The sequence below is a fragment of the Hippocampus guttulatus genome, chromosome 22, assembly GCF_054856545.1.
Source record: "Hippocampus guttulatus isolate MCC_2025c chromosome 22, RoL_Hgut_1.0, whole genome shotgun sequence".
Classification (NCBI taxonomy): Eukaryota; Metazoa; Chordata; class Actinopteri; order Syngnathiformes; family Syngnathidae; genus Hippocampus; species Hippocampus guttulatus.
The window spans coordinates 73,075-98,993 of NC_141282.1; the positions used below are offsets into that span (position 1 = coordinate 73,075).

Consider the following 25,919-nt stretch of genomic DNA (forward strand, 5'->3'; position numbering starts at 1 on the left):
CTCAATGCCCCCCGCCTCCCCCGGGACATGGGAAAAGCTCTGCCGGAGGTGGGAGTTGAAACTCCTTATGACAGGGGATTCGCCAGACGCTCCCAACACACCCTCACAGTGAGTATTGTGAGGGTTTCACCAGGTGGTGATCAGTTGACAGCTCTGACCCTCTCTTTACCTGAGTGTCCAAAACATGCGGCCGCAAATCCGATGATACAACCACAAAGTCAATCATTGAACTGCAGCCAAGGGTGTCCTGGTGCCAAGTTCACACATGGACGCCCTTATTTTTGATGTTCTGGACAATCTGTGATGAGCACAGAAGTCCAATAACAAAACACCACTCCAGTTCTGATCCGGGGTGGGGGGCGGGGTTCCAGGTCTCACTGTTATTGCCCACGTGAGCATTGAAGTCCCCCAGCAGAACAAGGGAGTCCCCAGTAGGAGTATTCTCCAGCACACACTCCAAAGACTCCACAAAGGGTGGGTACGCTGAGCTGCTGTTTGGTGCATCTGCACAAACAATGGTCAGGACCCGTCCCCCCACCCTCACCTCGGACCTGTTTGCCATGGGTGACCCTGCCAGGGGCACAAAGCCCCAGACAACTGAGCTTCTAGGATCATTGGGGCACACAAACACCTCCACCACGGTAAGGTGACGGCTCACGGAAGGGCTTGATTGTTACTCTGATTCTTATCGTTGAGTCTTTTATTTTTGTTTCGACCTTGAATTTCATCGAGTGCATTAATTGTATTTTATTTGATCTCATGTTTGGTCTTGAGAAGACTGGTGACGAAAACTATGATGAACTCTCCTCGCCACACGAGGTCAGGGCAACAGTTTGGTGAGTCGCGTGTGCATTACACAGGAACACGATCGAATTCACAGGACCAAATGGGACTTCAGTCTTAATGCTGCGCAACATGGACACTGAACTGCGTGAGGCAGCGAAAGATTGGCCACCCCCAGGACAGGGAGGTCAAGCGATGCCTACGGCCCTGGAGGCTTCCTGTTGAGCGTGGCGACCGACTGGTGGTGAGTCCCGCAAACTACACCTGCTGCATCTCAAATCTGAAGGGTTCTCCAAGATAGCAGGAGTGGTGGACAGGAATCCCAGACATCAGGACCTTTCTGCGATGACCAGAATGGAACACCAACGGGAAGTGGGAGAAATATCTGATGTCAATCTTCAACGCTGTCAAACTGTTTCACTTCAGGCTGACCTGGCCTTGGCTCAGTTGGCATCTCCCCATCATCATCAAGATGGACTTGCGGCGGTGGTCCCTCATTCCCCGGCGCCCCCTGGTGGCCTACATAACTGACCACATCAACAACGCCCCTTCCAAAACTATGACCATCCAGACCCCAAAGACAACAACAATGATGTCTGCTACAACTGTGGGCAGCGAGGTCACTGGTCTAACCAGCTCGCATCAGCTGCGTCACCCACGTCGCCAGCCAGGTGAGTCAGATTTAGAATTTTTTTATTCATCCTCAAATAAATCTAATCATTTTTTATAAATACTTTCGTTGTCTTGGCTTCCCTGGACAAGAAATGAGATTCATGAATGATGAGCAATGTTCCCTCTAAGCTGTGCGCGTGAATAATTGCACATTTCTTTCACCGGCTGGCCCGCACCACGCACAAACAACATTTTTAAGTTCATGCATACATTGACAAACATTCACTCAGACCCAATGCAGACGAGAGGCTGTAGGCGACTCACCGACCCGCTCCATTCAGGAAGTCCAAATATGGACATAGAATCCAAGCCCTTTGAAGGAGGCTCTTTCGTGCGTCTCCAAGGTCAGCCGACTCTGATTTTTTATTATATTAAACAACATGTTTTACATTATTTATGAGCGAACAATGTGTGACAGTAGTTATAGAGCAGGGGTGGCCAACCAGACACAGGGATGAGAGTGCCTACTGAAGAAAAAAAATCTGAAAATCAGCTGGGGGGGTGGGAGCAACTGGAAGCTAATGGGTTTTAGAGATTTTAAAGCCTTAAAACCATGAATTTTATCAACAAATTTGACATTTTTTGTTGAAATACCATCCTCTAGTTGCATGTAAAATTGACACTTCATACTAAAGTAGAAGTTTATTTGGAGTACATACATTAGTTTTTGGATTTTAGAGATTTTAAAGCGAAGTGTGAAGTAATTTCATGAAATGTCAAATAGGGTCACAATGAAGGTACTTAACTCATTGAATACCACCTCTTTTCACTGGAGCAACCCCCTCAATCCCGCACATTTTACTGAATCTTGACTGATTTGCAAGGCCCACAGAATTTTCTGTTCTATGGCTATACATACATGCAACCTGTCAAAAGAAAGGTGAGACTCTCGTCTTTCAGCAGAAAAAAAAGTTTGTTTCTATCTTTCTCTGTTCGTTGGCAATCAGCATTAGAAAACTGCTAAGTTTTATGGGAAAGGCCGATTTTCTGCAGAAATCTAGAGAAAATGAGCTTTTTGTATTTCAAGCATCATTTCAAGTTTTACACTATTTTTTGCTTTTGTGGCAACTCAAATACCTCAATAATGTGTTCCTCCTACAAAAGAACATTACAAATAATGTTTTTGTAGCAAAATAATTTATTTGCACACAACAAAACTATTGAACTATGAACAAAAGTGCAGCTGTGGAGAGGATGGTTTTTGGCTTCCATCCAGTTTGTCACCACATCGATTCATCCCACCACGTCCAGATGCACGACCTATAAATTATAGAAACATAAAAAGTTGCAAATATATCTTGCTGCAGAGTGAAGTACAATAATTTTATTTACCTTTCTATCCGCCACCAAAGCGAGGAGTCATCATCTTTTGAAGTCAAGATGGCGCCCGAGTAGGCAGCTGTTGGCAAGTGCTCTCATGAGCCTTGCTTTTTGGTTTGTTTTGTCACTTTGTGTTTGTTGTTACGTCATGTGGACCTAATGTGGACTTTTTTCAGCATTTTTTGGCCACAACATTCATCAAGGAGGAAACTCTGTGCTTGGTGGTTGCGCCTTCTTGGCAGCATGGTATACCAGAACTGTTTTTGCCTGGGAGGAATGTCGGCGCCATTTGACTGTCGTTGCTGGACAGTCCCGGGGCGGTTGTGTCTTGCGCCTGTTATGGGCAGCATTTTTCAGAGCCCCACTTTGTTCAGCGGAGAGATCGGTGCTGTTGAACGGTCTGCGGCTGGATGGATGTTAGGCTTGAGAAGCCGACGATGAGAAGAAAGGAGCGTTAGCGCGGAGCGCCGATGCGGATGTGGAACTGGGAGTCTAGAATTCATTTCCTCGCTTGATTTTTTTGTTTTGGTGCATTGTTTTCGCTTTTCTTTGTGTCAGTGAAGTGATCATGAATTTCCCTTTTTCGGAGGCTGTCTTTGAACGCCTCTCGAGTTGAACGAGAAGAGAGAAGGCACGGAGTGGAACGCAGACGTGTCTGTGTTTGTCGAGACTGTTAAAAGCATCAATAATGTGTACGTTTTAAAAAAATAACACCACAGCTCTCCTTTTTTCGGAGCTGCAACATGTATCTATATCTATTTGAGCTATATTAGCCTACTATCAAAATATTTTTCCATTTTCAAACATTTTTTTATAAAGCTCCAGGGAGCCACTAGATGTCGCTAAAAAGCGGCATGCGGCTCTGGAGCCGCGTGTTGCCGACCCCTGGTTGAGACCCATATGGATTACAGGTGGCATGGATGACCTACGAACAGCAGTACAAAGGCAAGGCATTTGATGGGCCACAAGATGCCAAGTACTGTACTTTTCTTTTTTCTTGACTGCATTGAAACGTTTTTTTTTATTGTTGTTGTACTCATCAATTAGAAAATTTAACAATGTCATTGTGTTGATAATATTCTTGGATTCTTCATTGCAGTTTTTTTTCTTTTGGCTTTGACTTGCGTTTTTTAAATACAGTTTGTCTTAATTCATTTTCAGAGGAGGTTTGGTTATTTGCTTTAGTTTTTGTTTTTAAAAATGTAACCCTCCTTGACTACATTGCACCCCACTTATCGAGATGTGTGTTTAATGGTCTATTACTGGATGCGATCCTAAATAAAATGGACATTTTCGAAAGTGTCATGAAATTCATGAAGTAGCCATACGAATTGTTGTTTGATACTGTGTGGTGCTCGCTGGCCAATAAAGTTCTCTTTGCTCAAAAAGCTTGGACCAGCCGAGTCTTCTTCAACATCACAATCTCACTATTGGTGAGATTTATGATTGGTGATTCACTACTTTGTTGCATTGAGATATAAAAATGGAACATATCCTGTATTTGACCTTCAACATAACATGTATCAAGTAAGGTCAGAATGGAATTTTTGAACACCGCTTTGAACTGGGAGGTCCGAGCTTTGAAGTCGGCAAAAAACAAAAAAAGGACCCCAAATTCACTCATCAGAGAGGATCTGCAAGTAGAAAAAGACTTAATAGCAACACATCATCCATTCATCCATTTTCTGATCTGCTTATCCTCACGAGGGTCGCCGGCATCCTGGAGCATATCCCAACTCTCTTGGGGCTGAACTGGTTGCCAGCCAATCACAGGGCACACAGAGAAAAACAAACATTATCACTCACAATCACACCCAGTGTAGAAAAGGCTCAGCCCATTCCTTTATTTATCGCGAGACATTCATGTTGACGCTCGTAAGTATCGCGTTATTTGAGCACTTGCCAGTTCCGGGTCTGCGTCCTGACCAAGGTCATTCCGTTCTTATCGATTTCAGCCTTTCAATTCCTTTGTGCCGTTTACTTCATCGGCGATTCCCTAAGCCCTCGAGTACATGAACAAACACTCGATTCCTCTTCATTCGTCGATTCCTCTTCATTCGTCGACCCCCCTATTCAATCACCTAAACCTCTACTCGATCCCTCTTCATCCTTCATCTTCCCTCTTCAGCCTAAGCGTCCCTCCTCATCCCTCCTCAACCAACATCACCCTATTGTTTGTATTTCTCCGTATTCATTTTAACACCCCTAGTAAAGAATATTGAAACACCCCCTGGAATTCCTGTCTCTTCCTAACTGTGCTCTGACCGGCACACCATCTAGTCTATAGTTATCTCCTTAAACGAATCAGTCCTATCGCCTCCCCAACACCCAGGGACAATTTAGAGCCGGGGTGTCAAACTCAAATACACAGTGAGCCAAAATTTAAAACTTGGACAAACTCGAGGGCCAACATTGATATTCATTTAAATTTTTCCTTCAGATGGCTTTCTGCTTGGCTCTCGACGAAGGCGGACGCTTTTGCACAGCTCCCCTGCCCTCCCACCTTTTTTTTTCCCTGCTCGCCACTTAGTCTTTTGTGCAGTCTTTGTCTAACTTTTTTTCCCTAGCCTCCTACCGTGTTTTCATCCGAAGAACTAACCATGGAATTAGTTGGCTGGTCTCTCGATGTAATTGACAAAATCTTTTCGACGAAAAGAGCGGGCAGTGGGGAGCCTCCTTGCCCTCCGGGGACACTTGCTGCCGGATACGCCCTGGATCCATGGAGAAAGTGGAGACCGGTGTGCCTGACAGTACTGTCCGTGGAGGATGTGGAAGACATCTACATTATTGGCCTTTTGATAACAGTTATGCTGCTGTTTGGTGTTGGCAGCTTGCTGTTCTATCGCAAAATTCAACCGACGGGAGCGGCTCTATTGGAAGTGAAGAAGCTGCCGGTCACTCTGGATGGCTTGGCGCGAATGTCCAACACTCAGACTCAGCGGTGACTGAGCTCAACCGCAATATTGTTGCCGTTTGGAGCGACTCCGCGCGATCGATAATACCATGGAGACGTTGGAATCCACGCTGCGGAAAAAAATTCTGGATCAGACTGATCGGCGCCAGTGAGGAGATACAGACCAAGGACTCAAGGCTGTCTGGACTTGTTGGCGGCCGTCTCTCCAAAACAAACAACGCTATCTGGCCTTTCCCCTGGATGGAAATACGCACGGAGTCTAGGGCCCCCACCACCACCCCCCTCCTTCTTGGCCATGGACTGATAAGCCGGGACTGTCTTCATGATGAGCAGACCTCGACGAAGCAGCTGTGACCTGTACACGCATACACATACACAACTGGACAACCACACGCGCATACACATCCTTGTTATCACCGTCTTCATCGCTCCGATTCTTTTCCCCCCGTGACGTGGTTCGATAATGCGGAGCGCAACGGTGACAGCTGGTCATTCTCGGTCGCGTCGCGGTTACCCTACCCTACCCCCCCTTCCCATCCCCCCCCCCCCCCCCCCCCTTATACATGTTATGTCTCGTGACTTGTTGTAACTGTCTAATGCTTATTCATGTGCTAGGGCCTTTTTTATCCTGGACTTAAATTATCCTCGGAAGAGGATAGTTCGAGCATGGTTTTTTTTTTCCCCTCTCCCTACCCAGCGTTTTTCCTTTCTGAATTCTGATTGTAATTTCCCCATTGCGGGACAAACAAAGGATATCTTAATGTTATAATGAACCTCTGGATATGGACACAGACAAGTTTTGCTTAAACATTGAATATGGAACAAGCAAAGCTGAATACGATTGTTGGGGGAAGAGTGGCCTCCTCTTCCCCGCGTGTTCGTTGAATTTTGTACGAGGAGAATGTTGGTAATCCAAATAAAGGCTGGAGGCGATGAACAGTTCCTTCGAAGGGTTTAATTTATTTTTCTGCAGTTTACGAATCGATTCGGGCTCCGCCAAATGAGAAGCAGAAAATATTGTGGAGAGCCGGGCCAAAAGTTAGAAATAGAAATAGAAAATAAAGAAGATAGCACAATGTCTTTGTATGCCAGTAATAATGTAACATTCTCCTCCACCATCACACTCAGCACCGGTTCTCCTCAAGGATGTGTACTGAGCCCCCTGTTGTTCACGCTCTACACATTTGACTGCTCTCCGACTCTTATTAGAGGTCCAGTTTGCGGAAAGTTTTTAACATGATAACAATCAAACCCTTCTAGGAAATGTTCATTTACTCGAGCCACAAGCAATTCACTCTGAGCATGGAAATTGCCAGAATCAGACTGAGTAAGAATCGCTTCCTTTTTTTCAAAGTTTTTCAAAGTCTCGTAGATTTGAGTCTTTCCTGCTCCAGGCGTCTCCTGAATGTTTCGTACTTTGTTACCCGCTTCGTTTAATCAGATACATATCACTTTCCCTTCCATGGTCATTACTCTCTCCGTCTTTCTTCGTCTTCCCCTCCCTCCCTGTGCTCTGCAACTTGAAGTAACTGCGCCACCTGGTGTTGAAATACCTGTCATTACAAGTCCAAACGAAACGAATGCAATCAAACCTTAATTGTGCACCAATCTTCGGCGGGCCGGATTAAAAAGAACAAGGGGCCGGATCCGGCCCGCGGGCCGTAGTTTGACCACCTCTCTCTATATATAATATATAGAGACAATATGATAATGAGAGGCGGGGAGGTACGCCTCTCATGCAAATCCCGGAAAACAAAGAAAGTAACATGTCATCTGACCCGGTGTGGCTGGAAGAAGTTGGGAGCGGTGAGGTGAGACCAGACCACCACTACCCACCATTTGGTGTGATGGCAAGTTCCAGAACCCCCACTGTGCATACATCCTAAGATAACAGGTCTTCCCAGGGGGGCTTACTAGCAATCAGGTACCGACCCAAGGTGCGGGGGGACAACAGAAGACACTTGGGGGGCCGTTGATCAACCAAGGAGGAAGAAGATAACATTTAACATACGTTGTTTTAAGTGTGCAAACAGATGTTCAGGAGAGACTGGGATCAATAGTACTCATAGTAATGCGCAGTCCCTCAATAGCTGCAACACAGAAACTAGAGATAACAGTTCCTCTTTTGATGTTGAAATGTCCTCTGGAGGGATCCTAAAAGTGGTGAGGGTGAGAGGGTACCAAAGGTGATTGTAATCACAGTAAGCAGGAAATACCTTCAACAGCATTCTACATTTTTCTTTCAAGTCCAACTAACAGAGAGGAATGATATCTTAACACTATACAATACTGTATATAGCTTAATATTGCACACGTGCAAAATCGAATTTCAAATTTAACAAAAACATCAATGGCACTTATTCCTTAAATAAAATGTAAATGAAAATTATATGCCTTTTTTATTTGTAGCCTTCTGATTTAAATTTCAACAGTAACCTTTAACCCACCAGCTAATAATACATTAATAACAATATCCTTCAATGAAAGTGCAACCATTCAAAGCCATGCTTTGGAGTAGCAAGAAAGTGCTCAAAGAAAACCTGAATTATTGATCAGTGTGCGACACACTGATGTTTTCAAGCCAGATGCCTGGCATCTCTTCTTGGATGTCACTTCATTAAAGGCCCTCACTGCAGTGTACATGTCTGTTATGATACATCCCCTGCCCTGAAGCTGCAGGTTTAGCGCATCTAAATGGTTTGTGATATCAAACAGAAAGGCCAGTTTACACAAAAACTTGGGATCACAGAGCTCCACTGTGGCTTCCCCTTTGCTGTCCAGGCAATTTTTTCCTCATGCAGCTCGAAACGTCTGTCGAAGTCAGACGGACACGTTTTGCTGATAATCTGTGTGTTTTTCCTTTTTTGCCCAAATATATATTATATATATATTTTTTATCCTACAATAACGGTCTTGTCCACGGCATCTTTTTTCGTTCCACTGGCGTTTAGCAAGTGTGTCTACAAAGAAACGAAAATCTCTTTCATTAAGTGCCTCAACATGACTACGCTCGTGAAAGCAAAACAACGAACTCAAACGGGTATTCGTTCAACGAATATCCAGATTTATTTTAGGCAATTTTCCAGAGGAATTTTCATGAAAATGTGAAAATCTGGAGTTCCGGGAAAATCCGGAGGACTTTCATCACGGAAAACACCATCCATGCACTGGGATTTGTCGTATTAGCGGTCCATGCGCTGTATGACACCGGCGGGCCAGCTCTAATAGTCATTTAGTATTGCCTTGCGGGCCAAATATAATTAGACCGCGGGCCAGAGTTTGACACCTATGGTCTACACACATACAGTATACACAACCGGTAGAGGTCCTTCTTAGCCGATGGGTGGCCAGGATGATTCTCGGTAATAGCCAATGGCAAAGCAGCTCTAAATATGTTGCGTTCAGGAAACTCGGAGCTGCAAATAGCAGCCCATACTGTATTTTTTTTACCTTTTGTATCTTGAAATTTCTTTTGTAACTAGAGCCAATATTTTCCTGTTGAGGCATTTCGTAACTTGAAAATGTCGTATGAAGAGACATTTGTAAGTAGAGGTACAAGTGGACTGAAACAGGCTAAATTACAAGAGCATTTTGCTGTACAGATTATCAACGTACATTTTCCAGCTCAATTGATCTGCATTGCTCTTCCCATGCTAATTGTGCATTATTGAAAGATATTGGGTGGATGTTTTCAGATTCCGGAATGTTCAGTGTCCCGATAAGTGGACGTCATTCCATTAAAGGAGAAGGAACTGATTCTTGGTGGAGATGGAAGATGCGACTCCATGGGTCACTGTGACAATTGTGATTGTAAAAATTTGATGAAACTGGAACCCAACAAGGTGCTAACCGTTCTGCCGGTACATGTAGTTTTGAAGTCAAGATGGCGCCCGAGTAGGCAGCCGTCGGCAAGTGCTCTCATGAGCCTTGCTTTTTTGTTTGTTTTTGTGTTTGTTTTGTCACTTTGTGTTTGTTGTTACGTCGTGTGGACCCGATGTGGACTTTTTTCAGCATTTTTTGGCCACGACATTCATCAAGGAGGAGACTCGGTGCTTGGTGGTTGCGCCTTCTCGGCAGCATGGGTATACCAGCACTGTTTTTGACTGGGAGGAATGTCGGCGCCATTTGACTGTCGTTGCTGGACAGTCCTGCGGCGCTTGTGTCTTGCGCCTGTAATGGGCAGCATTTTTCACAGCCTCGCTTTGTGTTCAGCGGAGAGATCGGTGCTGTTGAACGGTCTGCGACTGGATGGATGTAAGTCTTGAGGAGCCGACGATGAGAAGAAAGGAGCGTTAGCGCGGAGCGTCGATGCGGATTTGGAAATGGGAGTCACAGCTTGGAGTTTGAAGCGGATTACGTGGGACAGGAGAAGTGAACTCATCTCTTTTCGTCAATGGACGCTCCAGCTTTGTGTTTGCTTTCAAAACTTAGCTTGTAGCAGACGTGTGCACATTTTTCAGCATGACGTCTCTGATCCACTGGTGAAAGGACACTTTGATCCTTTCCTCTATCATCGATAACTGCTTCAGACAACAAAGTGTATGCAGAATAGTGGTGAAGATTGCACGACTGTTTGTGTCCTTTGTGTTGTGTTATTTTTGTTATTTTGACTTCAAAATGGCGCCGCGAGAGTGGCTGCCTTTCCAGCAGCTCCTATATTTTGTTGTTGTACTTCTTCCCTTCATAACTTTGCTGATGTGAATTGGGAATTTCTCCATTGCGAGACTAATAAAGGTTTTCTTATCTTATGTAGGTATATAACAGGGGTGTCCAAACTTTTTGCAAAGAGGGCCAGATTTGGTAAAGTGAAAATATGCGAGGGCCGACTATTTAGCCTGACATTCTTTGAACCATTAAGATTAAATTTTTTTATTTTACGATTATATATATATATATATATATATATATATTTTTATAATGGGTGGCCCGGTTGTCCAGTAGTTAGCATGTCGACTTCACAGTGCGGAGGTACCGGGTTCAATTCCAGCTCCGGCCTCCCTGTGTGGAGTTTGCATGTTCTCCCCGGGCCTGCGTGGGTTTTCTCCGGGTACTCCGGTTTCCTCCCACGTTCCAAAAACATGCATGGCAGGCTGATTGAACACGCTAAACTGTCCCTAGGTGTGAGTGTGAGTGCGCATGGTTGTTCGTCTCTGTGTGCCCTGCGATTGGCTGGCAACCGGTTCAGGGTGTCCCCCGCCTACTGCCCGAAGACGGCTGGGATAGGCTCCAGCACCCCCCGCGTCCCTAGTGAGGATCAAGCGGTTCGGAAAATGAATGAATGAATGAATGAAAAAAAAAAAAAATATATATATATATATATATATATTTATTTGTTTATTGCAAATGGCTGACTTCATTTTTTCCAAACAAAATCACAGACCACAAATTTTTTTTTGAAAAAACACACCTGGGGAGATTACAGAAATAGACATCCAAGTAATTTGCAGAATTACGTATTATTCACTATTAAATGATCACTGTAAAAGAAATTCAAGACAGTGATCACTGCATACTCAAAACTGTGGTTTTTACCATCACAAAAAAAAAAATGAACTGAGATTTAATAATTTATTCAACTCAGGAATAAATAAACATCTTGTCTGCACTAATGTGAAGGGTGAAACTGGGATCTTGACTGCAGTACGTAGTCCAGGTCTGGCTCAAGAACAGTGGTTTTGATGCGCAAGACGTCACGCAGGTGTGAGTCACTTAGTCTCGTCCTCACGCGGCTCTTGTTCATGTTCATAACGGAGAATGTCTTCTGGCACAAGTATGTGGAGCCAAAAAAGCTCAGCATTTTCTTAGCAAATGTTCGCATTGCTTGGACCCTGCCTTCATCCAGCTGGCGGTAGAAGTCGACAAGAGGGAGCTGTTGGTGCCGACCGCGACACTCGGCATCACACTGCAGCTCAAGGAGCTCCAGCTACGGGTGGTCTGGAGCGTCATCAGGGTCCACAGAGAAAGGAGGGGAAAAAAGCATCATCTCCTTTTCAATAGCTGCAAAGTCCCAAAAGCGCTGTTGAAACTCCTCAGCCAGAGAGGAGAGCGTACTTTGCCATTTGCGCACTTATATTTTTCTGTGGGAAACTGGTCATAATTTCCTGCAGCGATGGGAAATGTGCAGTATTGGGCTGCTCCTGTGATAGGTGTCTTTGGAAAAGTTGTAGCTTAGTCCGAAATGCCTTGATGTGTGAGTACAGTTGGCTGACCAGTGCATTTTGCCCTTGAAGGCTTGTGTTCAGCGCATTCAGATGTCGCGTTATGTCAACTAAAAATCCCAAATCAGCTTGCCAAAAGGGATCAGAAAGTTGTGGCATCAGTTGTCCCTTTTTTGTCAAGAATTGTTCAATTTCCTCCCTAAGAGCGTAGAAATGCTGCAGTGCAGACCCCCGACTGAGCCATCTCACGTCATTATGATACAAAACATCTCCGTATTCAGCCTGGATATCAAGAAGAAACTGCTGAAAGCGCTTTGGAGCGAATATAATTCATCGCTTTTATCACCGGTTTCATAACATTATCATATCTGATATGTTTAGCACAGAGAATTTCTTGGTGAATAATACAGCTCTGCCTCCTTCTTCGCTGACTTTGTTACAGACAAGGGTTGATAATGCACTCCGCTCGCCAGTCGTAGCAGGTGCGCCGTCCGTAATAATCCCAGTGATTTTATTCCACTGGAGTTTCATGTCGTACATACAGAAACAAATCAATCTGTTCCTCTTGTTTGGTCCTTCAGACTCAGGAGGTCCAGAAGCTCTTCACTTACGTTCATGTCGTTGTCCACTCCTCTCAAAAAAATCACTAGCTGAGCGGTGTCGGATGCATCCGTGCTTTCATCACAGGCTAATGAAAAAAAATCAAACTCAGTTCCTTTTGCTTCTAATTGTCTCTTAATATCGAATGAAACGTCTTCAATTCGCCGTACCACAGTGTTACGAGCCAGGCAAATATTGGCAAACTCTTGCTTCTTTGCGGGAGAACTTTTCTCGACCATTTTCATTACACAGTCTTTAATAAATTCACCCTCGGTGAAAGGTTTGCAGTGCTTGGCAATCAGCATCGCCACCTCGTAGCTCGCCTTCGTAGCATTTTCATTTGACTCGCGGGCTCTTGTGAAAAAGCGCTGCTGTGCCGTTAAAACAGCTTCCAGTTGTCACTTTTTCACCACGTTGGTTTCCAGTTAGCTTGTCGTAGTTGACATGTTTCGTCTGGTAATGCCTCTTGATATTGAATTCCTTGAAAACAGGTCTCTTGGCAAATTAGGCACACGCAGTTGTTCCGGATTTCGGTGAAAAAATACTCCAATTTCCACTCGTCCTGGAAGCGGCGGCCCTCACAGTCAACTTGACGTTTTTTGGTTACAGTCGCCATGTCAGAAATGGGCTGGGCTAAAACGGTCACGCTAAGGCCAAGTGTCACGGCGGCCAGGGTGCGGCCAAAAGGCTACTGCCATCTTCTGGTGAAATGTAATTTTATTTTTTGTACAAATTTATTTTACACTGTGATCAACAGTACTGGCGGGCCGCATAGTATTGATTTTATGATGGGTTTTCGCCGGGTACTCCGGTTTCCTCCCACATTCCAAAAACAAGCATAGCAGGCTGATTGAACACTCTAAATTGTCCCTCGGTGTGAGTGTGGGCGTGGAGGGTTGTTCGTCTCTGTGTGCCCTGCGATTGGCTGGCAACCGATTCAGGGTGTCCCCCGCTGATGTCATACACATATCGGCCCGTTAGATTTGCAAAACAGTGATTACATCTTCATTCATTCATTTTCCAATCCGATTTATCCTCACAAGGGTTGGGGGGGGGGCGTTTGTTGGAGCCGATCCCAGTTGTCTTCAGGAAGTAGGCATGGGACACCCTGAACCGGTTGCCAGCCAATCGCAGGTCACACAGAGACGAACAACCATCCGTTCTCACACTCACACCCAGGGACAATTTAGAGTGTTCAATCAGCCTGCCAGGCATGTTTTTGGAATGTGGGAGGAAACCGGAGTACCCGGAGAAAACCCATGCAGACCTGGGGAGAACATGCAAACTCCACACAGGAAGGCCGGAGCCGGGATTGCACCCCCGACCTCTGCACTGTGAGGTCGACGCGCTAACCAATGGACCACCGGGCCGCCTGATTACATATTGTGACAAAAAAAATAAATAAAAAAACAAAAAAAAAACAAGGAAAGTGTTGTGTTGTTTATTTTGGTGGTTGAACATTTGTGGGCAAAGTTTGCATTGTCGCCCGAGCAAGAATGCTTCTAATATTTAGTTTTATAACTATTATTACAACAAGAGTAATCATTATTATTCGTAGTAATAATAATATTTGTAGAAGTAGTGCTATTTTGTTATTGTAAAGTGTCCTTGGGTGTCTTGAAAGGCGCTTATAAATAAAATCTATTATTATTATTATTATTATTATGATTATGGTAATTTCAACAATGCTGTTGAACCAGAATTTAACAGAAATTTCAGATTTTCATGAGTTAATTTTCATTAAATGTTTTTTTTTTGCTACTTATTCTTTAGTTCTTTAACAAAGGATACCAACAATATGTAGTTTGCGTTGGGGCAATTTGGGACAGAAATGGATTAGTACGATGCAGGCTAAACTGGAGAGCGCTTCTCTCTCATTAGCGCTCCAGTTAGCATCAGGATTTTAGCCTTCGAGAGCTAACTATGGCCATCGAGGACTACGAAGCGTCCCGTGGCTGTTTTTAGCATGATAACAAGTAAAGCATTCGAGGAAACGTTCGTTTATTTGAATGTCCGTCGAGCCATAAGCAATTTAGCATTAGCAGCTAATCGGATGCTACGGATCTAGCTTCAGTATCTACACACATAGACAGTGAGGTCCCTCTTGGCCAATCGGAGGCCAGGATGATGCTCGGTAAGCCAATGGCAGAGCAGCTATGAGTATGTTGAGTCCAGGAAACTAGCAGCTGTGACCGAAATAAACATCGTTCACTATGTAAACGTGGTTGCTGTGGCCGTTTCCGAACAAAGCAGTAGAGGTCGCTGTTGGATTAGACTTCATTGTAGTGAATGTCTTCGCGAGGCTGGAGCAGAGAAAATGATTTTGTATAATGCAACAGAGGGGTTTTCGTCATATGGGGGGCAGGAGAATGGGAGTTGTGTTGATGAAGATTTTTTCACATAAGGGGGTATTTTCGCCCATGTAGGTTTCATTCTAGAGGAGTTTCACTGTACCAGTATTTAGATTTGTGTCTCGTGTTGTATGGTATTGTTTTTTCGTTAAAAAAATGAAAATGAATCTGTTTTTAGCTGTATTTCAATGTTGGCGTTTCAATATTCAAACAAAAGTTAAATAGCTACGTGTTTTTGTACTTGTTATTTCTCTTTTGAAACGTAAGATCCAATCACCAAAAGAGCAACGGACAACACTGCGGTCGAACTGCAAATCCCTTATTCCGTTCCAAGCCCCCCCCCCCACCCCCCAAATTCAGACAGAAATGTTTTATTAAGCATAAAAGTGCATCACAATATGTAACAAACAAATGTTTAATTCCATTATTGCACTATAATGGAGAATTGTGCATAATGGAAAAACAAAGAATAGAGTAAAAAATAAAAATGATCATTTTACCTTTAACTGCATCCTTGTAGTTTTTTTTGCCCTCTTTAGTGAATATTCTCTTTCAGAAGTGGTTTTTGCCTTACGCTTTGTAAAGAAGTGGGCGTTTGCGTTTGTCAGCTTTTAACAATCTTTCGAAAATGTCTTAGGCAAGCATTTACAAAGCGATCGCCCGACTTGTGAACACTTTTTCTGGGTGATTCACATTTACATAAAACCATCTTAACGTCTCATGGCCCGAGGGGCGAATGACAAGGATGCTGCATGACACAGATCGATTAATCGACACACACAGGCACAAACGATTGAGGCCCCTCTCAGCCAATGGGATGCCAAGAAGATGCTCGCGATTAGCCAATGGCAGAACAGCTATGAGTGTGTTGCGTTCAGGAAACTCGGACCTGCGAAAAGTGTCCCGAACTGTATTTTTTTTACCTTTCGGATCTTGAAATTTCTTTTGGAACAAGAGGCAATATTTTCCTGTTGAGAAGTTTCAAAACTTGAAAACTTTTTATGAAGAGGCGTTCGTAAGTAGAGGTACCAGTGTAAAAGTAAAAGGCAGCTTGGGCCGCGGCTTCACGTGATCAGGGAGGAGCTTCAGTCACCCGATGAGTTTGTGAGTTCAGAGCTTGAGTTCAGAAGGAGAAGCAGAGTTGACAGAAATTTCTTCAGCATGTTGCTGTCAGCTTGGTTGCTGCTCGTCATCACGGTGGCGGGTGAGTGCTGCTTGGCGAGGCGAAGAGTCACTCAACATGTCACCGAATGCTGAAACAGCTTTTGTCTTATCCTTCAGGCACCAGCAGCGAGCTGGTGGCGGTCACGACTGAAACGTTGGCATCAAAAGGCAGTCGGGTGACACTATCATACATTTACACCGATAAGGCTACGAGTAGTGATTATTTTCTCTGGTACAAACAACTTCCTGGACAAGCGCTACACTTGCTTTCCCACTCAGGAAATGGCAAACCATTAAACGGCAGCACCAGAATGTCGGTCAGCATGACAAGTGACAGGGAGCGAGTGCACCTGCACATGGAGAATGTGTCGCTTGAGCACTCGGCAGTTTACTACTGTGCTGTGACACCCACAGTGACACATGCGCCACATTCTCGTTACAAGAACATTTCCTGCTCCTCAACTCATCACGCTCGCCTCTTATAGAGGAGCGGCTGAACTAGATTTCCAAACTCCAATTCTAATGTTTGGATGTCATGCTGCGAAATGTAAATCAAATTTTAAAAAAAAATTCCACTCCAGTGGGCTGTCGTCTGAGGAGTCCACATTTCAATTAGTTTTTGGTCATCATGGTTTTTGAAGGTCACTGTTGTGTGACGCAGTGTCATGGGGCTTCTTGTGTACCAGAAGAAGCCTCCTCAAAGGCTTGTCAGCCAATATTTATTCGCAAGAAGAAGGAGAAGCAGATGGGGCCAAGATGAATTTCAGGCGACACGACACAGTACAATGCTGTGACTCGGGAGGACATGTCTTCCTTCGAATGTGCATGTTGATGTCATTGCAACAGGAACTGAAGACCGTGCCCACTCAGCCACAAGTCAGCATTCATGTGAACCGCAAATGCTGCGCCATGAAGCTCATGCCGGCACATCCTCTGGCGCGCCTGCAACAAAAACACCTGCAGCTGCCTCGTGTCATATGGGAGGGGGTGGGGGGCGTGGGCTCACAGGAGGAGATGAGCCACTGTGACACCACGCTGCTGCTGCTGTGCAGGGGACGTTCTTGTCTCATGGCTCATTTCAACTTCATCTCATACTCACTGATCTTATGTTTTGTTGTGATGTTATGCAAGCACAAGGAGGTCTTTCTCCTCATCACTGGCGCAAGAGGATACAAGTTGTCCCATTACATTCCTGACATCCACGACAAAGGTCAGGCATGCGAAAGGTCCGCTTAAATATCGATCAGCAGACCAACAAGGGCCAGCGCTGCTGACTGCTACTGCGCATCCCCACTCTGCGCATGAATATGAACACAGCTTTGATGACCTCACTGTTAAAACGCAATAAAGACCCAACGGCGACCATCCAATTATCAACCTGAAATCAGACCTATTTAAAAGTTACAGAAAGTGATGCTCCTCGTTCTACCTGACCTTCATTTCCTACACACAACAAACATCCTGTCCCAGTAAGCTTTTGAGACAGAAACCATCACCGCTGTCATCTGTGGGGCAGGTGCCATGGCGACCGCTTCCTGTCGAAAGAGCAGCAGTGACACAAACGATATCACGCACACAAAAAGTCATTTTTAACTCGTGATCACAAAATAAATACCAATAGGCTTGCTAACTCATGTGGGATTTTTTTTATGTGTGGGTAGACTCTCATTTATCCACGTCGTGGCAAAAGTTGAATTGAGGCAAATGATTCTTCTATCTTGTTGATTTTTTTTTTCAAATGGCTTTCTACGAGCTGAACAATATATTTTCATGCTGATTTGATGTCTGCTTTGTATTGTATTCATAACTTATTAGTTTCTCTGTATGTAGAATCTCGTTTGGCCTCTTTGTAATCATCAATAAAATAAGGAAGCGACAGCCTTTTAAAAATGTTCTTTTATTGAATTTTTTGTTGATTTAATGACGCATTTTATTGCTCACTGACATGTAAAAAGTGGCACGTTCTCACACAAGCACAGCAGCAAGAGGAAGATGGTGGCGCCGTGCTGGCTACTCCGGTGCCCCGAACCACAGGCCCAGTGTCATGACACAGTTGATGGCGAGCGTCTTGGCAAAGATGAGGCGCAGGGTGAGGACGGCGAGGGACAGAAGGTTCACCTTCTCGTCTGCCGGCAACATGCACATTTAGCTCAGCCCGACAGACTGCGCCTCTCGCATGTTCAATACTAACCTGGCACCAAAGCGACCTGGCACCGCCCTGGTCCACTTTCACCTGTGGCGATTAAACAGGAAGCAGACATGAGGCGGTGACTCCATTTAGAGTACTAGAGGTCTGGCTTGACCCTTCTCACCTTCCTCGCACGTGTCGTTATGTGCGGCTGTTAGCAGTACCACCTGGTTGTATAACGAGTCGTCCGATATTCGCACGGGGTGTGACTCCTCGAACATGTGATGTTTTCCCACCTTCTCCGTGGCATTGCGTCGGCTGAAGCCGGTGGCGAGACACACCGTCAGGTTGCTAGTCTCAAGTTTGTAGAAGGATGGCTCAAAGTCCTCCCCTAAAACACCAACCACATGCTCACATTAAAGGGGAAGTTGTGGCAAAAGTTTTCATGACCAAAATGTGGAATATAAATGATCAAATCCAAGTGGCTCCCCTCACGCCCTTTAAAATCACGGCGGTTGAAGGACTTGGTTGGAGCAGAAATTGACTCCCTAGGGTCCATATATGAGATTGGTGCCCGCAAAGTGCATTTATACATCTCAAGTGCCCCTCGTGGATGATATATTCAGCCGTGCTTTGCCGTGGGCAATTGGAGAGCACCTTGCAACCATGTTCGAGCATCCATTGGGACCAAAATCATGAACGGCTATTTTTTTTTCAGTGTTTGGTTTCTATTTTTAGTTTAGCATGAAATGAATCTGGAAACAAAACAACCATTTCGGGGTTTTTTTTCTTTCTCGTGATGCAGTTTGGGTTGTGTTGATTACTTGAAGCTTTGAAGAAACTTGCTGGTTCGTGACATGTCGAATACACAACAATAGCTTTCATATTAAGTTCGTGACAGAGTTTGTGAAAGTTTCGCACAAAGCATGTAAACATGTAACGACCAAACTTCATTTAATTGAGCTGCCAAATAGACTTTGTCATGTTTTCACTCACCACGGTCAACACTCAATCTGGTTCCACATCCAAACATCGAGTTCACGTTTAGACAATGCGAGGCTCAAACACACACACACAAAAAAAAAAAAACAAGCACAAGACTAGCCTCTGTTTCTTTCTCTTCCAAAAAAATCCCACTTACAGGTTTCCACTGTCAATCTGGTTCCATTTCCAAAAACGAACCTGCCGGATCCTGTTGCACATTAGTTGCTCTCTTAACAAGAACCTCACGAGATCTGTTTTGAACCTCACACATAATTTATATGATCACATCATTTGCATGATCTTCATCCAGTGTTTCAGTGGATGGCGACGGGCACTCGGTGTGGCTCAAATTCCCCTGCAAACCTCAACAGGCTTCGCAGTATTAAAAAAACGCACACAGAGAATGTATTTCATCTTTTTGACAGTGACACAATTTGAGTTGTGACACATAAAAATAAAAAAAAACTTACGAGTCTCCACAATCAGTCTGGTGCCGCTTCCAAAAAGTAATCTCCCAAATCCTGACACACATCAGTTGGTCCCTCAACAAAAACCTCGAGCGAAACTTTGACAAGAACGCAATTGGAATCTTGATGGGGGTAGGGGTGGGGGCGTGGGGCACAGCTCAGGTGGTATCGTGGTCATTTTTCAGCCTGAAGGTCATGGGTCCATTCCTCGACCAAGTCACCATGCCCAGGGGTCCTTGAGCAAAATACCAAAGCCCCAACTTGGTCGTGATGCTGGTGAGGTTTGTTCAAGTGCTTTGAGTGCCTTTAAAAGCATGATATGAGCAAAATCCCATTTGGTATTTACCTTCATTTTTCCACGCACAAATAAAATGTATTGTCAGCGGACCAATTACTGTATCTGCTCATTCCAGCTGTATGGATGGGAACATGGATGGGAACATTTACCAGTTGCGACACTCAAACTAGTTTCACATCAGCAGTTGGCCTGTTTACAGCAACATCCCTCAGGGCAACGTTCCGCGTGGACTAGACTTTCATGTCATCCATGTCAACTGGACATCCTTCTCCAAGTGTCTGTGATGTCTTGAAGGGTGTTATTTGCACCAAAAAAGCTTTCGTCGTCTTTCCATAGCACTTGAGGCAATAAAAGAAGATTCTCGGCAGAAGCAAGCAGCTGAACCTTTCCCCGAAAAACAGAGTGGAGAAACAAAAACAAGTGTTCACGGACAATGATGTCAATACAAGAGGTGGAAAATACAAGCTGCCGTACAGATTAGGTTCATCCTGATTTCCACTGTCATGCTTGTCCCGCCCCCGAAGAAAATCTTGCAACAACATCCATTGCGACACAAAGCTGCAACCACATTGGCCACGCCCACTACCTCTGGCCTCATTATGCTGACATCATATTGCCTCTGTTCAAAGTTCCGATCAAAAGTCATTCACATCTATTTTAATGTTACCAGGTGGTCCGAAGTAATGGTACAAATTACAGGAAAATGATACAGGTTCCGACATTAATGGTGGCCCAATGGCCTTATGGCCCTGGACCAGTGTGCCACTGTTGTCAGGCCACCATCGACAAGCCGAAATTTAATGAATATGAAACTGAAATTCTTGCTTTTAAACAAAATAATGTACGATTTGAACATTGAGTTTTTAGTAGTCAGGCGAGGCAATCAAACTATCTCGAAAGCAAAGGGCTCTCATCAGTCAAAAGTTGTCAAAAGTTGTCTTGTTTGGGGTTCACAGAGACTTCCGCCAATACATGACTTCCGTTGTGCGTGTGTGATGTCACTGCTTCAGAAAGACCCCCCTCAGCAACAAGTCAGCGTTCACGCACACTGCGAGTGCAGACATGAATCGAGCGCTCGTATGTGTGCTGACGGCTGCTTGGAGCCTGGGTGAGGTCAACATGTGAAGTCACTGCCGCATTACACTGACGTCTGATCGCTTTTGTTGCCTTTTTGTGACAGGAATCAGTGGCCAAACGGTGCACCAGCTGGAACGGGACTTCCACGCCATGGAGGGTGCAGCAGTGATGCTCAGCTGCAGCTACGACAGTTCGGCGTACTCCATCTTCTGGTACAAACAAGAAGCCAACGCATCGCCTGACTTCATCCTGGTTACAGATTGGTCCGGTTCCAGGAGCAATGCTGAAAAGTACCGTGAAAGGTTTCACTGCAGCATGGATGCCAGCACTCAGCAAGCTCCTCTGCATATCGAACGTGTGAAGTCCAGCGACTTGGGAGTCTTCTACTGCGCCCTGTAGTCCACGCTGACACATTTACTGGCGTGCCTGCACAAAAAAACCTGCACCCGCCTCATCGCATGAGTGACATTGGGGGCGTGGCCTCACCGGAGTAGATTGGTCTCACTGTAGCAAGAGCTGCAACTCAGCGTGACAACAGGCTGCTACCGTGCTCAAGGATGCTCTGTATTGTCTCGTTTTTTTTACTTCACTCTGCTCTGTAGTGGGTCTGATATTCTGTCTGCTCTTTAGGTTATCTCATCCGATACGACATGTACTGTAGTTTTCTTCTGGTTTTATCCAATTTCTTCTCTTCATTTCTCTTCTCAAGTTATGTTGACAGTGCAGCTCAGATGTCAACTAGGAGGCCAACGACAGCTGATGCTGCTCACCAGTGTAATGGCAGCCTACTTGGCAAATCAAACTGCAATAAAATGACAAAAGTAGCGAAACGACATCAAACTCCATCTACAGATTGCACATGTACAATCCAAATGCATCGTCCTCTCCACATGAATCCCTCAGGCCGCTGTCACAGACTGAGTCCGCCGCTGTTTCATAATGGCATCCGGGGTGAGAGGACGCTGGCGTGTATGTCGCCGCTTCTCACTCCAAACTTTTCCAAAACTTTTCAAAAGCTCAGATATTTCTTCTGATTTTTCTTTTGCCCTTCTGTTTTTGGACTGTTTGGACTGTGATTGATGTAACAAATCATAGCTTCACCCGATCAATCAAACCCCAAATCGTAACTTAGTCCACGGGCTAACGCCGGTAGCTTAAACTTACCGGCTGTCACCGCACCGGCCATTCTCCCTCGTCATGGGGCGGCACAACTTCGCCGCCTTTGGGTTATTTCTGATACTTCTGACGTTCTGCCATCATCCAGTGACAGGACTACTCCACTATTCTGTCGCGGATCTTCTCCGGATCCGGAGGATTGCACCGGAGCCTCCACCGCCGGAACTGCACCATCGCTCGCCTGCCTCGACTTCGCTACATTCACCGCGGGTCGCGTAGACATGTTGACTACAAAAATCCTGGCTCAATCAACTCGACCTGGTCCACCTCTCGACGTCCTCCCAGAAACCGCGGCCGCAACACCAACTACTATGCAGTAGCCCGCCTGGCTAGGTCGGCTAACAGCACTGCCGCCGTCAAACATGACACCTCCGCCGTCAACTTTGGACTACTGAACATCCGCTCACTTACGAACAAGGGACACCTCATTCAAGACGTCCTCGCCGAACGCAAACTTGACTTCCTCGTTTTAACAGAAACCTGGCAACAAACAAACGACTTCGCTGCTCTGAATGACTCCACTCCTCCCGGCTTTGTTTACATCTGCCGTCCCCGTGGCAACGGCCGTGGAGGAGGCCTCGCGGTAATCCACCGCGAGAAGTGGAAAATCTTACCAGTCTCCGTTCCTGCATCAAGCTCTTTTGAATGCATGGTGTTTAAACTCCCTGGACCCACGCCAACCATCATTGCCACAGTTTATCGCCCCCCGAAGCCACATAGCGATTTCATCAATGAATTTTCCAGTTTAATCACACACTTATCCACTCTCTCGCCAAATTTAATTTTGCTGGGAGATTTTAATATTCACATGGACAACGCCGACCTGCCACTCACAAGAGACTTCACATCCTACCTGGAGAGCCTTGCGATACACTGTCTTACTGACTTCCCCACCCACATCAAAGGCCACACATTGGACTTGGTTTGCTGCTCTGGCCTCTCCCCCTCCAAGCCCACTGCTGATGTTTTTCCTGAAACCGATCATTTCCTCTTCACTTTTAACATCATACTCCGTTTCTCTACAATCAAAACCTCCCGTCTCATTTCTTTTCGTAATACCAAAAATATCAACATTGACACCTTCTGCTCCATTATCGACCGTTCCCCGCCCCCAGACGCCCTTTCAAACCCGGATGACCTCACCGCTCACTACAATGCCTGCCACACAAATATTCTAAATTCTCTCGCCCCCCTGAAGACCAGGACTGCTTCATTCTCTACATCTGCCCCCTGGTTTACACCCGCTCTTAGATCATTGAAATCAAAAAACCGCCAACTTGAGCGACTCTATAGGAAAACCGGTCTCACCATCCATAAGGACATGTACACTACCCATATCACTAAATACAAGGACCAAATTGCACAAACCAAATCCAGCTACTACTCCGGCCTCATCCTCTCCAACGAAGGAAATTCAAGAACTCTCTTCTCCGTCATGAACAAAATCCTCCGGCCACCAAACTCTCTCCCCCTCCACCTGTACTCCACAGCAACCTGCAACTCCATAATGGAACACTTCAATCACAAAATCCTTAAGATCCATCACCAACTCCATCAAAACCTGCCTGCTCCCCCCCATCTGAACCTTCTTCTCCTTGTCATTTCTTCTCCAGTTTTGTTCCACCAACGACTGCTGAATTATCCAACCTCATAATCAAATCCAAGCCCACCACTTGCCAGCTTGATCCCCTCCCTTCATCCCTTGTTAAATCCTGCCTTCCTTCTGTGCTTCCTCTCATATCTGCTATTATCCACTCCTCACTCTCTTCTGGTATTGTCCCATCACTCCTCAAAACCGCTGCTATCACCCCCACACTGAAAAACATGGCTCTGACCCCAACAACTTCGATAACCTCCGCCCCATCTCCAACCTTGCATTTATCTCGAAAATCCTTGAAAAAACTGTTGCTGCTCAACTCCACTCCCACCTGTCCCATCACTCTCTCTATGAACCCTTTCAGTCCGGTTTCCGCCCCCGCCACAGCACAGAGACTGCCCTAATCCGTATTGTAAATGATCTCCTCATAGCATCTGATTCCGGTTTAGTCTCCATCCTCATCCTCTTAGACTTGAGCGCTGCCTTTGACACAATCTCTCACCCTATCCTCCTCAATAGACTCTCCTCCATTGGTCTCTCCCACACTCCCCTCAGTTGGTTCCACTCCTACCTCACTGGCCGCACTCAGTTTGTCCAGCTCAAATCCTTCACCTCAAAGCCCTCCCCAGTCACCACAGGTGTACCACAGGGATCTGTCCTAGGTCCCCTTCTCTTCATCATCTACCTCCTGCCTCTTGGCCATATCCTCCGCAAATTTAATATCCACTTTCACTGCTTTGCTGATGACACCCAGCTCTACCTCTCCTGCAAGCCAAACTCCATACTCCCACCCACCTCCCTCACCTCTTGCCTCTCCGAACTCAAAACATGGTTCACAACAAACTTTCTTAAATTAAATACTAATAAAACTGAAGTCCTCCTTCTTGGCACCAAATCCACTTTATCCAAAGTAAACAGTTTTTCCTTCAACATTGACAGCTCCCTAGTGTCCCCCTCCCCCCAGGTTAAGAGTCTGGGTGTCATCCTGGATAGCATGCTCACCTTCCACTCACATATCAACACCATCACCCGCACTGCTTATTTCCACCTCCGCAATATTACCAGACTTCGCCCTTCCCTCACCCCCCGCACCACTGCTATTCTTGTCCACAGTCTTGTCACATCCCGCCTTGATTACTGCAACGCTCTCCTCTTCGGCCTACCTCAAAAGTCCCTTCATAAAATCCAGCTGGTTCAAAACGCCTCTGCTCGCATCATCACAAAAACATCTTCCCAGCAGCACATCACCCCCCTTCTCCAACAGCTCCACTGGCTCCCTGTTCAACATCGCAAACTGCTTCTATATACATATATGGCCATCCACAACCTGGCCCCTCCTTACCTATCTGACCTTCTCCAGGTGCATATCCCCTCTCGCTCCCTCAGATCCTCGTCCTCCCTCCGCCTGTCAGTGCCCCCTGCCCGACTGAGCACCTGGGAGCCAGAGCCTTCAGTCACGCTGCTCCAAAGCTCTGGAACAACCTATCTCCGAACCTCCAAAACTGCACACCTCTTTCCACTTTCAAATCCCGTCTAAAAACACACCTGTTCAGGATTGCCTACAACACATAGCTCTTCCATTTCCTATGTTTTTATGATTTTATGATTTTATGTCCTGTTTTTATATAATATCTCGTTTACTAATTTTTACATTGTATTTTCTTATTGTCTGTACAGTGTCCTTCGGTGGCATGAAAGGCGCTTTTAAATAAAATGCATTATTATTATTATATTATTATTATAATCACGTGACCACAATAAGCCAATCGAATAGTTTGTTTACAGGAAGAGATTTTTATTTTTTGTTCGGAATCTGATGTATTTAAATTTCGTTCATACTAAAATAGAAGCACCAAAAGTAAAATCCAGCCTTATTCTCTTTGTCGTCAGGAAATAGTCTCATCACAATTGGATTTTCGATGTTGATTCCTAAAATTAAAATAGTACACAGCATGAGACAAAAAAGGAATGGCCGGTAAATTTGTTTTGGATTCCCGACAAGTTTTCTGGTCGTGTCTCCCGTTTTGTTTCGTTTTTTAAAAAAGAGAACAGATTGCATCTGCGACCGTGTGTGTTTGGGGACTATCTCGCCCCATTCTAGTTGAGATGGTATAACCCAAGAGGCAAGGTACCGCTTGCTTCTGTTATTGCCAGTTGCCATTCATGCTACTAAAGCATCAGTCAAACGGCATCATGTCTTGTGCCGTTAGACGTTAGTAAACAAACATGG

At 45.3% G+C, this 25,919-nt stretch overlaps 1 protein-coding gene across 1 annotated transcript; it reads right to left on the reverse strand.

Annotated features, from left to right (window-relative positions):
* Positions 1–17,840: 17,840 nt before the first annotated feature.
* LOC147185873 (uncharacterized) lies at positions 17,841–21,329 on the reverse strand. Its single transcript, XM_086102962.1, has 4 exons — positions 20,988–21,329; positions 18,275–18,481; positions 18,154–18,195; positions 17,841–18,088 (listed from the first exon to the last, which is right to left on the reverse strand). Exons 1-4 carry the CDS (start codon positions 21,262–21,264, stop codon positions 17,973–17,975), a joined length of 642 nt encoding a protein of 213 aa, XP_085959088.1. The 5' UTR covers positions 21,265–21,329; the 3' UTR covers positions 17,841–17,972.
* Between the last annotated feature and the right edge of the window lie 4,590 nt (positions 21,330–25,919).

Coding starts and splice junctions, on each gene's coding strand:
- LOC147185873 (XM_086102962.1), bottom strand. CDS start 21,264: ATGCAGAGGAGCTTGCTGAGTGCTGGCATCCATGCTGCAGTGAAACCT. Junction 18,196..18,274: donor TAACGACACGTGCGAGGAAG/GTGAGAAGGGTC, acceptor TAATCGCCACAG/GTGAAAGTGGACCAGGGCGG. Junction 18,089..18,153: donor CCAGGTCGCTTTGGTGCCAG/GTTAGTATTGAA, acceptor TGTTGCCGGCAG/ACGAGAAGGTGAACCTTCTG.